This window comes from Notamacropus eugenii, chromosome 1 (assembly GCF_028372415.1).
Source record: "Notamacropus eugenii isolate mMacEug1 chromosome 1, mMacEug1.pri_v2, whole genome shotgun sequence".
Taxonomy (NCBI): Eukaryota; Metazoa; Chordata; class Mammalia; order Diprotodontia; family Macropodidae; genus Notamacropus; species Notamacropus eugenii.
Window position 1 is genome coordinate 491,902,379 of NC_092872.1, and position 15,681 is coordinate 491,918,059.

The 15,681-nt window shown below is 38.7% G+C and overlaps 1 protein-coding gene across 1 annotated transcript; it reads left to right on the forward strand.

Annotated features, from left to right (window-relative positions):
• Window positions 1-5,595: 5,595 nt before the first annotated feature.
• LOC140519699 (trichosurin-like) lies at window positions 5,596-15,158 on the forward strand. The gene is made up of 7 exons (XM_072633006.1): window positions 5,596-5,768; window positions 7,327-7,460; window positions 9,179-9,252; window positions 9,714-9,824; window positions 12,269-12,370; window positions 12,568-12,615; window positions 14,949-15,158. The coding sequence occupies exons 1-6, from the start codon at window positions 5,664-5,666 to the stop codon at window positions 12,576-12,578; spliced, it is 537 nt and encodes a 178-aa protein (XP_072489107.1). The 5' UTR covers window positions 5,596-5,663; the 3' UTR covers window positions 12,579-12,615; window positions 14,949-15,158.
• Window positions 15,159-15,681: the final 523 nt, after the last annotated feature.

Below are 15,681 nucleotides of genomic sequence, written 5' to 3' on the forward strand. Positions count from 1 at the left end.
GTAGCAAGTTATTTTCCTAGGCTAAGAAAACTTAAGAGGTAGGCAGAAGAAGTCTGTAACATTGAGATGGAGTTCTAATGGAGGTCCATCTGGAGCACCCTCCCAAACCCCCTCTAATGTGGCAACAGTGGCTGTAGAAGCAACAGCAGTTTCAGAAACTCTCAGCACATTGATGGTAAGGGAGTCAGACTTCTCAGAAAGACATTATAGAGGACCCTTTGCAGGCACTGGGTACAGCTGATGTTGATTGGCAACTCCGTTGCCCTGTTGCAATTCTGAGTTGAGGCTCCAAGGCAGAGAGAAGAGTTTAGTGTTTGTCAAAAAGGAGCAGGGACCTTGGTCATAATACTAAAGCAGAGAGGAATGACAACACATGCAGTTGCAGGGAACCAGGGGTCTTTTCTTTTTCTTTAAAAAAAAGTTATTTCATTTGTTTTCACTGTTCTACAATTACTTCAGGGGGAAGAAGGGGAAAATAAAATCTAAGACACCCCTAACTCTCCCTCCTTACCGCCACCCTCTCCACTCCCTCCCTGAGATGGCATAGAATTTTAAATAGGTTCTATGCATACATTCCTATTAAATACATTTTCACCTTAGTCATGTTGCATAGAAAAATTAAAATAAATGGGAGAAACCATAGAACAAAACAAAATATAATGCAAAATAATATGGTCGACTTCATTCTGTGATGAAATTCCATAGTTCTTTCTCGATGTGGAAGGCATTTTGCCTCAAGGGTATACTGGGAATTTTTTAAGTCCTTGCATTGCAGTGAAGTACTAAGTCTACCAGAAAAATTCCTCACACACTGTGGTTGTTGCTGTGTACAGTGTTCTCCTGGTTCTGCTCCTTTCACTCAGTATCACGCCATATAAGTCTTTCCAGGCCTCTCTGAAGTTTTGCTGTTCAGCACAACAGAATTCCATTACATTCATATACCACAATTTATTCAGCCATTCCCCAATTGATGGATATCCCCTTGATTTTCAGTTGTTGGCCAACACAAAGAGAGCTCCTATAAATATTTTTGTACATGTGGGACCCTTTCCAATTTTTATGATCTCTTGGGATTACAGTCCTATAAGTGCTATTGCTGGGTCAAAGGGTATGCTCATTTTTGTAGCCCTTTGTGTATAGTTCCAAATTGCTCTCCAGAATGACTGGATCAGCTCACAGCTCCACCAACAATGAATTAGTGTTCTAACTCTCCCACATCTTCTCCAACATTTATCATTTTCCTGTTTTGTCATGTTAGCCAATCTGATGGGAGTGATGTGAGATCTCAAAGATGTTTTGATTTGCATCTCTCTAATCAAAAGTGATTTAGAGCATTTTTTCATATGACTGTACATAGCTTTAGTTTTTTCCTCTGAAAATTGTCTGTTCATATCTTCTGATCATTTATCAGTTGGGGAAAGACTTGCATTCTTGTACATTTGACTCAGTTCTCTATATATTTTAGAAATTAGACCCTTATCACAGACACTAGTTGCAAAAAATTTTTCCTAGTTTTCTGCTTCTCTCCTAATCTTGATTGCATTGGGTTTGCTTGTGCAAAACCTTTTCAATTTAATGTAATCAAAATTATCCATTTTTCACTTCATAAAATTCTCTATCACTTGTTGGGTCATAAATTTCTCAATTCTCCATAAATCTGACAAATACACTATTCCTTGCTCCCCTAATTTGTTTATAGTATCAATCTTTATACATAGATCAAGTATCCATTTGGACTTTATTCTCGTGTATGTTGTCAGGCATTGGACTATACACAGTTTTTGCCACACTTTTATCCAGTTTTCCAAGCAATTTTTGTCAAACAGTGAGTTCTTATCCCAGAAGCTGGGGTCCTTGGGGTTATCAAATAGTAGATTGCTATATTCATTGACTACTGTGTCTTGAATACCTAACCTATTCCACTGGTCTATCCCTCTTTCTCTTCGCCAGTACTAAGTGGTTTTGATAATTGCTGCTTTATAACACAATTTGAGATCTGGTAGTGCTAGGCCACCTTCCCAAGGATTTCTTTTCATTAGTTACCATGATATTCTGGACCTTCTGTTCTTCCAGATGAATTTTGATATTATTCTTTTTAGCTCTAGAAAATAGTTTTCTGATAGTTTGATTGGCATGGCACTGAATAAGTAAATTAATTTGGTCAGAATTGTAATTTTTATTATATTTTCTCAGCCTCCCCACGAGCAATTGATGTTTTTCCAGTTACTTAGATTGGACTTTATTTGTGTGGGAAGTGATTTGTATTTGAAATATAGGCTTTCAAGAATTTCTGATAAGAAGATTAGAGCTGAATAGAATATTTGACATCCAAACCAAAGATTCAAGGAAAGTATAAACAAACATGAAAGAATAATTATAAAAGACTCAATAAAGTTAAATTGTTTACATTCCTATATGAGAAGATGATATATGTAACTCCTAAAAACTTTATCCTTATTATAGCAGTTAGAAAGAGTTAAGACAGACAGAAGGCAAGGGTGTTAACTTGATTATGTTGAAATTATCTCCCCCCCCCCAAAAGAAATGAAGGGGAGGGAAAGAGGGATACACTGGGAAAGAAGAGGTAGAATAGGAAGAATTTTCTCATATAAAAAAGGCATGCAAGAAAGAGCTTTTACAATGGAGGGGAAAGTGCAGGTGGGGTCAGGCCATGTTTGAACCTCACTCTCATTAGATTTGATTCAAAGAAGGAATAATACGTACACTCAGTTGAGTATAGAAATGTAACTTACTCAACAGAGGAAAAGGAGTAGAAGGAGATAAGAGAAGGGGGGTGAGTATAAAGAGGAGGGTGGATTAAGGGATGTAGTGGTTAGAAGCAAAATGGGGCTTTGGGAAGGAGGAGGAGGGAGAGAGAGAGAAAAAGAGAGGGAGAGAGAGAGAAGAAGGGGAGAGAGAGAGAGAGAGAGAGAGAGAGAGAGAGAGAGAGAGAGAGAGAGAGAGAGAGAGAGAGAGAGAGAGAAGGAGAGAGAGAGAGAGATTAAGCACTGGGCAAACAGTGCTGGCCCCAGGGCAGTGACTTGCCAGGAGGGGTGTGGATTTACTGGGAGGTGTACTTTGGCTTAGGAGGAGGGGGTGCATTGGAGTGAGTTTCCTTCCTGAGTAAGTTAAGGTTCTGCCTTTCTTGCTTGAGTAATGCACCCCATGTCACCACATTTGTTCTGCTAAACCATATTTGAAAACTAATCAGATGATGTCCTCTGTCCATGATTACTCACTTCTCCCTTGTCAAAATATGCCTACTTATGTCTGTTAGTCAGGGATACAATAAAGGGAGTACTGGGTTTCCCTGAATGTAAGAAGATGGACAGAGTGTGATAACAATGAAGTTGTGTGTGTGTGTGTGTGAGTGTGTGTGTGTGTGTGTGTGTGTGTGTGTGTGTGTGTGCAGCAAGGAAGAAGAGGATTGGGGCTAAGGAGGTGTTGGGATGAACGGAAAGGGTTGAGAGAAAAAAGAAATTATTAGAAAATATGTATTTGTCTCTGCAGATGGTGACTGCGGACTAAAGATATTAAGAGAGCAAGAAGTTTGCTAGCTCCTGACAGGAAGAGTATCACCATGTATGATACAAACTGTCTAATATCTTTTGATTATAAAATGCTGTAATCAGTGTGGAGTTTGAGGGGGAAGACGGAAGATAGGGAGGTTCTTTAGTATACACTATGAAATCTCTCTCCAAACTCTGAAGAACAAGGGGTAAGCATGGTGGAAATTAGACATATGTCAAGGTATCCATTATGTTGGACTTTTATCATTGATCCCCTTATATACTATAATTTCTACTTTATCTAATTATCTATCTATATAGTTACCATGCATACACACATATAGTTATCTATCAGTCTATTGTTCTATCTATCTACTTATCTATCTATCTATCTATCTATCTATCTATCTATCTATCTATCTATCTATCTATCATTCTCTACTATAGCATTAGGATCCAGGGTCCAGATACAGTCTCATGGGTTTCAAGACTCAGGATCGAGCATGCTGCTCTTGTACTAATTCCTTCTATTAATCTATTATTTCACCCTGGGTTAAACTCTTCATGCTCACAATCTCTCTCACACCTCCCGGGATTTCCTGGATTCTCTCATGATGCATCTAACAATATTAACACTATTCTTTATCTTGATGCATATTCATAAAGTGGTCCATATTTTTTAGAATTAGCCAGTGGCACACTGGATAGAATGCTGGATCTTTTGTCAAGAAGACCCAAGTTTAAATCTGACTTCAGAGAGTTTCTAGTTGTGTGATCCTGAGCCAATCACAATCTATGTTTCCCTAAGTTTCCTGAACTATAGCCAAAGGATAATAATACCTCCCTTTCACGGTTTTTGTGAAGATCAAATAAAATATTCATTTTTAAAAGCTTAAATTTACTTATTTAGTTTTAATTTATGGAATAAAGCAAGCATTTATAAAAGCATTTAGTACAGAGTGTGCTAAATACAGTAGATACTACTCTTTATAACCCCATTTGTAATTTTCTTTGCAAATATATTAGAGTGGTTTGCCATTTCTTTCTCCAGTTCATTTTATAGATGAGGAAATTGAGGCAAACAGGGTTAAGTGATATATCTAGTGTCACACAGTTAGTAAGTGTCTGGATCTGGACTTGATATCAGGTCTTTCTAATTCCTAGCTGTCCAGTTGTTATATGTATGTCTATTCTTTTCCTCCTTTCTTTCTTGGTATAGAACAGTAAGTAGAGCACTGTTGTTCTATCAATGCCTGAATTATTCCTCCAAAACAAACAATCTTGTACTTGCTTCATTAGACTTTCTATTCCTCCTTGACACACATGGCCTAATTTCCCCAGTTATGTGTCCTAGCTCACCAACATCAATGAAATAGGCCTGACACTGCAACGAGCCCTGGGAATTATTGACATCTGTGAGCAGGTGGTGCTGCTGCGGCTTCAGGGGAACTCACATCTTCCCCATTAGTCAGTATTTTCAGGGTCTAGCAATTTGTTGTGATTATAAATTGCAAAATGTTTCCCTTGGTAGAGAAATCTTCATCCCTGATTGTTTTCTACACCTTTGAAATAATAGATCCAGACCAAAAAAAATTTTACTTAGAGTACATTTCTGTGTACTAGACTATCAACTCAAGGAGAACATGTATTATTGAGGCCTCTCAAATTGCTTAGAACAAGGTTTTATATTAAGGCTTACTATGTTTAGGTTGTGACCTAATAGAGAGAAAGGCAAAGATAGTTCCTGCCCTTAAGGAACTCACATCACATACATACAGGCAAAATTAGTAAGTGATAATTAAGTCACTTAACTTCCCAGGGACAAATCATAGAAAATGAACTATCTGGACTCACAGGAGCTCTAGAGCTAATTCCAGGAAGTTAGTGCTACGTAACACTGGTTGTTCTTAGAAATTCACATTTCAGAAATGTAAAAATTTCTGGGATGTTCTTGGAATAACTGGATGGTGGTAATTATTGGCTAAAGACTCCAAATGTTGTATTATTCAGTATAGTAGGAGGAGTCTCCTCATCACAGGAATTAGGGTCCATGAAGGAGAATAAAAGGAGGTGACCTAGGAACTCAGAACATTCATCAAAATCATTCTCACGTTTTCAGTTGCTACTGCAGACACAGAGACTATCCCCAGAAAAATGAAGCTTCTGTTGCTGAGTATGGGCTTGGCCCTGGTCTGTGGCTTCCAACCTGAGTATAGCAGATCAGAGGAAGACCTGTCAGATGAAAAGGAACAAAAATGGGTACAAGGGCACAGGGTGGAATGGGTTGGGAGAGGAAGGGTGGTTGGGAGTAACAGATAATGAGAACAAAACCTCTCAACTCAACTGGCTTGGTGGAAGCAGGACTTAGGGCAAAATGGAAATATGTGAATGTGTGTTTTCTAGTAGCTAGCATTTCAGGGGCAGATAATTGGTATAGTGGATAGAGTGCCAGATCTAGAGTCTAGGAAGGCTCATTTTCCTCAATTCAAATCTGACCTTAGATACTTACTAGCTGTATGACCCTGGGCAAATAACTTAGCCCATTTGCTTCAGTTTCCTCATTTATAAAATGAGTTGGGGAAGGAAATGGCAAATAACTCCAGTATCTCTGCCAAGAAAATCCTAAATGGGGTCATACAGAGTCAACATAACTGAAATAACTGAACAGCAACAAATGTGGCATTTTATGCTCTATGAAGGACTTTACAGATATGATCTCATTTGATTCTCAAAACAGCTCTACAAGGTCTTCTGACTTAAAGTTGTCCTTCCCAATAGTTGTGCTGTCTGCAAATCTCAGAATCCGAAATCGTGCATGATTATTTATATGTTTGCCTATGACTTGTACGTCCTTCAAAAAAGAATAAGGAGAAATGTTTCAACCTTTTATTCCTGATAATATAATCTCATAGGGGAACTTTTTGTACTTGTTAAATGAAGGGGATGGACCAGGCAAACTTTGAGGACCCTCTAGTTCTAAAATTCTGTGATTCTATTATGCCATTCTTTCAAAAGTTAAACCTAATCCCAGAGACCATGATTAAAATCTCTTCTTGCAGCTTCTCATTGTCATAGAAAATTTGCTGATAGATCTCAGAAAATTTCATAGAAGAACCAGGCACTCCAAGACATGGAGTCTGAAGGTTCTTATTTTTTTTACTGCCATTTCAAATACTTTCTCAACAAGATGCTATTGGTAACTTGGAGCTTTGTTTGTGCACTTGAGTTGCTTTTATGTGCTGCAAGAATTCTGTTATGGTTTGGGGAGTGATCTCAGTCAGACCCAGTCAGAGAAGAGAGGAAGAGGATTTCCTCAGAGGCCTTACTGATTAGAGTCAGATAAAGGACCCAGGATTAGTCCAAGTCTTCCATAAGTGACTGTCATTGCTAAGTTCCCCAAAGGAAGCTCCCTACTGAAAGTTTTATGTTTCTCTTTCTCCCTCCAATTTTTTAGAAAATAAAACTAATTTGTTAGCTGTATTCAAAGGCAAGATACATAGTAACTGGCAATGAAAAATAAAATAACTTGCCAAAGATCACATAGCTAATAGTATTCAAGCAGGAGTGCAAATCAAATCTCCTGACACTGATTCTAGCACTGTTTCTACTCTTCCATGATGAAAATACACATATTAATACAGAACTGGAGTAGGGAACCTCAATATACATGCTTAGGCAGAATTGAGGTAGGAACCTCAGTTTCTTCCTTGATAAAATGAAGGGTTTGGGCTAAGGCCCCTTTCAGGTCTAAAATCCCATGTTCTTGTGATCAGGATGGTTTCTTCTCTTCCACTCTCACCCAAACCTTTTCCCACAGCTTTCTGGACACTGGGACACTGTTGTATTGGCCTCAAGTGATATATCTCTGATTCAGGAGGAAGGTCCTTTTAGGACTTTTGTCCAAAATATCACTGTAGAAAATGGAAACTTGAATGGATTCCTTTGGACAAGGTAAGTGCTGCTCATGTTAGCTGGGAAGAGTGACAGACATCTTGGCCACAGCTTTGGACACTCTCTCCCCACACAGGCTGAGCTTGTCTGTCCTAGATATTAGTCAGTGATGAAGCTTCCCTGGTAATTAGTCTTATAAACATGAAGGGTAACCTTGGAAAGGAGACAATGCTGACATAAGCTCTTTTCAAGAAGGAATTGCTTCATTCTTTTTGTTTATTCGTTTCAAAATTCCTAGCACAGTGCTTGGTACATTATAGGCACTCAGTAAATATTGAGGGATTGATTGATAAAAGGCAAAATACAGATTTGAAGGGTGTGTGCATTGGAAGGACTGTATTGATTGCAAATGAGGTTCAGGTCTTTTTAACTCCAAGCTAGGGGAGCCAATTCTTTCTTTCTCCCCTACTCTTCCTAAACCACTGCTCAGTCACCCACCATCATTTGGAGGCAGATTTAGCTTTGCTAAGAGAACAGAGAGGAGAGAAATAAATGTCACTAGGACATATTGATGTCATACCAGATAATATCAACAGAATCATCTTTTATCCATAAGGCTTGAAATGCTTAACATATTCTATCCACATCAAAAAGGAATTTGTGATTACATCAGTCTTCCCAGACTTTTAATTCCAGAATTTCTGCCAAGAAGAAAATCATAGAAGAGAAAACCCTGGGCTGAGTCCTAGTCTTTATTCATTCACTGACTGCTAGTGCTTAAATGACCGTCTCTTTTCAAGTCTGTGTTCCAATTACATCTTTTAAATGGGGACTATGCTATCTACTCTGCTCATCTTTTCTGAATGTTGTGGAGATAAAATGAGATCATGACATCATTTTATATTTATATAGTGCTTTCAAGTTTACAGAAAATTCTTTCCACAATTATACAGGGAATTATTATTCCTATTTTAAAACTGAGAACACTGAATCTCAGAGGAATAAAGTGACTGATCAAGGTCACTTTTTGGGGGAATGGAAAGACAATTTTCTTTTTATCCCAAGTTCTTAGCAAAGTGCCTGGAACATAGAGTGTACTTAATAAATACTTTTTGATTGACTGACAGTGAGGATCAAACCCAAATCTTCTGACTTCTGACAGTGTTCACCTAAGCCACTGTTCTTTCACAAATAAAGTCAATATCCCAAAGTATGCTTATGCAGACTTTCTGTATAAATATTTTATTTAACTGGCACATATATTCCATAAGCTGATTATGGATGTTAGAAAAATAAGAATTCAATAAACATATTCTTATCAATTTTTATAATGGCGAGCATAGTTTAATACTTTTTAAGGAATCAAAAGTCACTCAGGAGGCTTCATTGCTTATAATTTTATAGTAATGACTGAAGGCATGTAAGTAATACAGTGGATACAGTGCCAGGCCTGGAGTTAGGAAAGAGTTAGGCATTCAGATCTGGCCTCAGACATAAGCTGTGTGACCTTGGGCAAATTACTTAACCTTGTTTGCCTCTACTTCCTCATCTGTAAAATGAGGCGGAGGAGGAAATAATAACAACACTCCAGCGTCTTTGCCAAGAAAACCTCAAAATGGGACACAGAGTCAGATATTACTGAAATGATTAAGCAATAACAACAAAAATGGATGAAAAATAATTTGATGGACAAGATTGAGGTTTCTGGAATAGATTTTGAAAACAAAATTCACCATGCAAAGATGAAGTGTTATTATAATCCTAATCTTTATTTCCAGGAAAAATGGCCGATGCATTCCATTATATCTTACTGCTTTCAAGACTACGGAGGCATGGCATTTTAAGATGGACTGTAAGTATAAACAAGAATACTACTGTCATTCAGTCTTATTTACTGAAATGAATTAATGAACCCATTGATTAACCAGAGTATACAAACTAATGCCCCCCTCCCCCAACTGCTGTCCCCCTGACAGCTGTAGAGGTCAGATAATCTGTGATAGGACTAAAATGGGAACTAAATCATTGTGTGACCTTGCACATGTCTCTTCCTCTCTCTGAACCTCAGTTTCCCCACCTGTGACGTGATATACCTGGACTACATGGCCTCCCAATGTCCCTTTCATCTCTACCAATCTGTGACTTGGGAAGGCTCAAGGGAGGGGAGGTATACAAAACCATAGTTTGTTTGGGATGTCAGAGATGACTGAGAAATACCTTCACCTAGCGTGCAACTACAGGTAGATATCAAGTTTTCCCCCTAGTTCTTGTAGCATCAGAAATTTTAATCTCTACCCTCTCCTGATTTCATAGATTATGGAACTAATGATGTCTACTATGAAAGCTCGAAGCCAAATGAATATGCCACAATCATCTTGTATAACTACCATGATGGGAAAGTGAACATTGTGTCACAACTCTTTGGTATGTAACCTTCCCTGGCACTCATTCTCTTCTTCATTCCCTGACAGAAGATGAGCAGTGAAAGAAAAGAAGCAAGTGACAAAAACTGGCTCCAACAACAATGTGCAGAGTCTAAGACAAAGAAAACATTTTCCAGGACAGCAAATGATCATTCTGAGACCCTTAGAGGCAGACAGTCTGAGAATTTAATAGAATGTAAGCTTGTTGATGCAGGAGGTCATTTTTGTTTGTTGTCATTATATCCAGACACAGCACAGAATTTGGCATGGAGTAAGTTATTAATAAATGCTTGTTGAATGAATTAAGGAATCACCAGCCTTACTTAGCAAATCCTTATGCTGCTTGGGAAAGAATATAGAGCAAAGATCCCATTTAGTAGAGACCTTACTTCATAGTGGAAGAAAAATCTGTTGATTGATTCTCTCATTAATGAATGAAATGAATACAAAAGTGTAAAGTAAAATGGGAAAGTAAAAAAAAAGTGTCAATGTAGTTCCTAGGAGGGAGAGATCATTTCTGGTGGGGGATGAGGTAGGACTTCATAGAGATGATTTTTGAGCTTAAGGAGGGAATTGAAGGGAAAGAGCTGACTGGAACGTCCTTATAGGAGAAGGACCCCCAGGTAATGTGACAGTGATGAGATTGGAGTAGGAGGTATTGGGAAGAATCACACTTCTATATCACTCACAAACTTGTTATCTTTAACTTTAATCCTGCATTTCAAGACAGCCTGAGGTTCTATCAGACAGGCCAGGCCACATATTCCTCATCTTCCTTCTCACTTCTTACATGACCTGAAGGAATCACATTTCCTTCCTCTGTGAAATTAGGGACTTAGGCTTATGATCTCTCCTATATCTTACAGTTTTCATGTTGTAAAGAGTGTAATGAAGTGATTGTCTTCTAAGTGATGAGAGACAGGGAGAGTGAGGGAGGATCAGAATCTCTCTAAAAGGGATTTTCATAATTCCTCCAATCACTCTTATACTCATGAAAAGTTCAGGTTGAACTTCAGACTCTCCTGCAGCAAGAATTGTGATAACTATTGTTCTATCTGTCTCTTTTCATAGCCAGATTCCTGGAGGAAAAGTACCACCTCCACATTCTCACTTCCCACTCATTTTTCACTCTCTTTGCAGGATAATTTATCTGTGTTCCATTCCTATACACAGATATATTCCAGATCCCAGTAAAAGGTTCTCTGCAGATGACACTCCAATCAATATATTCAGTCATTATATCCTGTCCTTGAGTTCCCAGGGATATCTATAGATCTCCCACTGGTATATCAAACTCAATAGGTACATTCATTATATTTTTCTCTAAAATCATTCCTCTTTCTAACTTCACTTTTCTAAGAAATCACCACTCCTCCATTCACCTAGTGTCACCAACAAGAAGGCAGTTTTGACTCTTCCTTCTATTTCACCCATATTTACAATCAGCTCCCTCCAAAATCTTCTACCTTCAAAGTCTCTCTCTGTCCCATTCATTCTCTTCTGTCTGCTTGAAATATGGCCACCCTAATTTTTGTCCTCTTTACCTATGACCTAGAGTATTGCCACAAGCTTACCAACCTAACTGGCCTCCCTGTATTCTGTATCTCCCATCTCAAACCTAAAATTCTGCAGAGCCACCAAATGGATATTCCTAAAACACAGGGGTAACCAAGGCACTAACCAACTAAGCAACTAACAGTGGTTCTCTGTTGCTTCTAGCACAAAATAGAAACTCCTCTTTTTAGCATTTAAGGTGGTTGCTTAGCTAGCTCTAGCTTATTTCTGTAGGCTGATTACATCTGGCATATACTATGTTCCAGTCAAATTGGTCTACTTGCTATTGCTCTTGCAAGACATAGTTTGCCTCTGTTCTACTGCACAGCCTGTTACATTTGTTTGAGATGCTCTCCTTTCTCATCTCTATCCTTTGGGTCCCTTAGTTTCTCTCAAGGTTTGAGGCAAGTACCACATCCTTCAAGTCTTCCCTGATTCCCCTAGTTGTTGATACTCCACCCAACAAAATTGCTTTTGTATTTGTCATATCTATATCTAGCTAGATAACTATCTTGTATTTACTTTATCTGTGAAGATATAATTTCCTTTCTATACCCTCTAGACTATAATCCCTGCTAGCTGTGTCTTTCTCTCATTTCTATCCCTAAATTTGAGCATGTCCATACATAAAGTGTAGTAGGTGCTGAATAAATACTTGGTTGATTTACTGGGTGATTAGGGGATCGTCTCTCCTCCTGTTTTCAAGATACGAGATGTCATACCTCCTATTAGGTACCATGGAAGCTCCAGTTCCCAAAGTTGTATAATGAGTATGAATTCTTTCCCCACATCTCTCCATTCCTCTCCCATGCAGTCATTTCACTCCTTGATATTTGTAAATGATCAGTGAGTGAGACTCACTAACCACCTTCACTTTCACCCTGACTACAGGGCGGACTCCATATCTGAGCAACGAAATCAAGAAAAGATTTGAGGAAGATTTTATAAACAGAGGATTTAGGAGGGAAAACATTTTAGACGTTTCTGAAGTTGGTAAGTCCTGTATATTCCTGTCTCCTTATTTTCAATTTCTCTGGATGACATTTAGGAAGATTCAAAAGGATCAAAACTCTCTCAGATTTGCTTCTCTATCCTTACCCAAGAAAGTCTTATTCCTCTTCCCTCTGGGAAACAAAACCTAAGTAGGTCTTGAATGTAAGTACCATCGGCATCTTGCTTTCTCTCCACAGATCATTGCTAGGAGCTTGACCAATAAGGAAGCTGACTCTGTCCTTCAGGTTTGTGATATTTAACTTTGGTGTTATTCCTTGGGAATCATACTTCTTTAGAAAAATCAGAACAGGGTGCCTCAGGGGATAGCCACAAAAAAGGGGACAAATATAGATTAGGTTGATGAGACCCTGCTTTTTTGTGAGTCCCCAAAGTTTTTTTCTCCTTGGTAATCCTGGTAGATTCCTTTAAAGTAAATACTTAAAATGGGGAGATAAGGGTGATTAACATTCCCTTTCTGACTGCAGTTATTTTAATCATCCTGTATTTATATTTAACGTTACCCAATATTCCTTTTCTCTTCCTCTCTGTTCCCTACCCTTTCATCTTCTCTTCCTTCCCCTTCCCCTGAAATTAATGTGTGTGAGTTTAAAGAGAGTTTGGAAGGAGATCAGTGCTGAAGATTGGAATGAGGATGTGGAATTACCTCAAGGCTGGGGATTGGGAAATGCAAATCTGGAGGGAGATCAGGGCTAGCAATTGGGCTCATGGTGGAAGTGGAATTAATACCTTGTGATTGGGAAACATTCTTCACTTCAGTAATCCATACAAATTATATTTTTCCCATCTCTGATTCTCCTAAAAGATATCTGTATCTGCTTTCCAGAGAGAGTTATAGGAATAAGAAATTGTATTTTCCTGGTTGTTTTATTTTGGCCTCATCTTCACAATTCTTCATCCATGGAGCTTCCATTCATCTTAGATAATATATGCTGAATCTGCCACAGTCTATCTCTCGCCTTCTTATGGATCAAATTTACCTCCACTATATTTCTCTCCCAGGTTGCAAGCTTATTTCTTGCATTTCTGCTAATTATCATCCTATATCTCTCCTGCCCTTGTAGCTAAACTAAAAAAGGCCTCCTACAATAGGTGCCTCCACATTCTCTCCTTTTACTCTCTTCTTAATCCCTTACAGTATGGCTTTTGTCCTTTTCATTCCCCCTGAAACTGTTCTCTTTGAAGTTACTAATGATGTCTTAATTGCCAAATTCAACGACCTTTTCTCAGCCTTCATTCTCTTTGATCTCTCTGCAGTCTTTGACACTGCTGATTACTCTTTCTTCCTTGATACTCTCTTCTTTTCAGTTTTTGAGGATGCCACTCTCTCCTGGTTCTCCTCTTGTCTATGTGACTACTCCTCTATCTCCTTTGCTGGATGCCCCTATAAATCATGCGCTGTAACCCTAAGTATTCCTCAGGGTTCTGTCCTGGATCCTCTTCTCTTCTTCTTCTATATTACTCCACTTTCTCATCTAATCAGTTCTCATATATTTGACTACTATCTCTATGCTAATGATTCTCAAATCTTCCTTAAGACATCTTGAACCTGATGTCCAGTAGGTAACTTAAATGCAATGTGTTCCAGACTGAACTCAATATCTTTTCACCTAAACTATGCCACTCTCCTGCCTTCCTTATTACTATAGAGGGCAACATCATCCCCCCAGTTCCTCAGGATTGCAGCCTAGGAATCATCTGGATTCTTCACTATCTCTCACCCCTCATATCCAATCTGTTGCCAAAGATTGCCAATTTTATCTTTGCAACATCTCTTGAATATGGCCCCTTTTCTCCTTTGACATTGTTACCATTCTAATGCAGTCTCTTATCAACTTAAATCTGGATTATTGCATTGGCTTGCTGCTGAGTCAACCTTCCCCAAAACTCTCTGCACCCACCCCTCAGCCACTAACGTGATTCTTGTGAAAAGCAGCTCTGACCATATTACACCCCTGTCCCCCACCCCCAGTCAATGAAATTCAGTGGCTACCTGTTGCCTCTTGAATCAAAACATTCTGTCTGGCATTCAAAGGCCTTCACAACCCAACCCCCTTCTACCTTCTCAGTCTTCCTATACCTTACTTCCTGATGTCTACTCTTCTATCCTATGACACTATTCTTCTGGCTGTTCCACAAACAAGATATCACATCTCTTGGCTCTGGACGTGTTTTTTTTCTGGCTGTCCTCTATGCCTGGAATACTCTCTCTCCTCCTCTACAACTGCTAACTTCCCTGACTTCTTTTAAATCCCAATCAAAGTTGTAACTTCTATAGGGAACCTTCTACAACTCCTCTGAATTCTGGTGCCTTACCTCTGATAATTATTTCCTATTTACCTAGTATATAGCTTGTTTTGTATATATTTGTATATTGTTTCTATTAGATTGCAAACTTCTTGAAGGTAGAGATTATCTTTCTCCTCTTATTTTATATCATCAGCACTTAACGCAGTACCTACCTGGCATATAGTAGGAATTATATTTAATTGAGTTGTTCCCACTCCCAATTCAATCTGTGACTGTATTTTATAATCAGATTCTTCTCTTTGTTCTTTAGGGATTCCCAGGAGACTAATCTTTTTCTTGCTGGGCTCCCCACCTGCTTTCACCAAAGAATTTTCAGCATGATAATCACAAGTTCTGGAGGCCTCTTTGCCTCTTCTCCAAGCTTCAAGGCGATTCTGTTCTTAGAGTTCTGCCTCCTTTTAGGCAGTACTCTTGGGTGACACAATTCTTGCAAAGACCAATAAATGATTTATCCTGTGCACCAGTTGTCCCTAGCCTGTTTGAGATGCTTGGGGGCTAGGGGAGAGGGGACGATTTGTGAGCAATAGGAGCAGAAGTCTTCAAGTCTGTGAGAGTTTTTCCAAAAACCTCGATTCTTTTGCTTTTAACCTGATTAGCTTGCCTACAAGAATAAAGACATATTATAGAAGCCAGAATTCCATCACTCTGCTGGATTTATTTTAATAGGTTAGGCCTTGAGCAAGGGAAAGGAAAAGGCTATTACCTATGAAGCTTCTAAATATTTTAGGGAGTCATCTACTTTTCTTTGCCTTTTCCAGTACCACTGACTGTAGTTGCTGTGATCTCTCCAACTCTTTCTGTGTCTTTCTTCAGAGATTTTTCGAACTACCGTAGTAGTTTGCTCTCCAGTTCTGATCCTATTATGAGTTTCCTCTTATGCTTCAAAGAAATACCACTCCTAGAAATTGTAGTGACTCAGGCCTCATTAGAGGTAGTCTTGTCAGAAGAGCTATGATGCACAATAAAAGGTTTAGAAATCCACA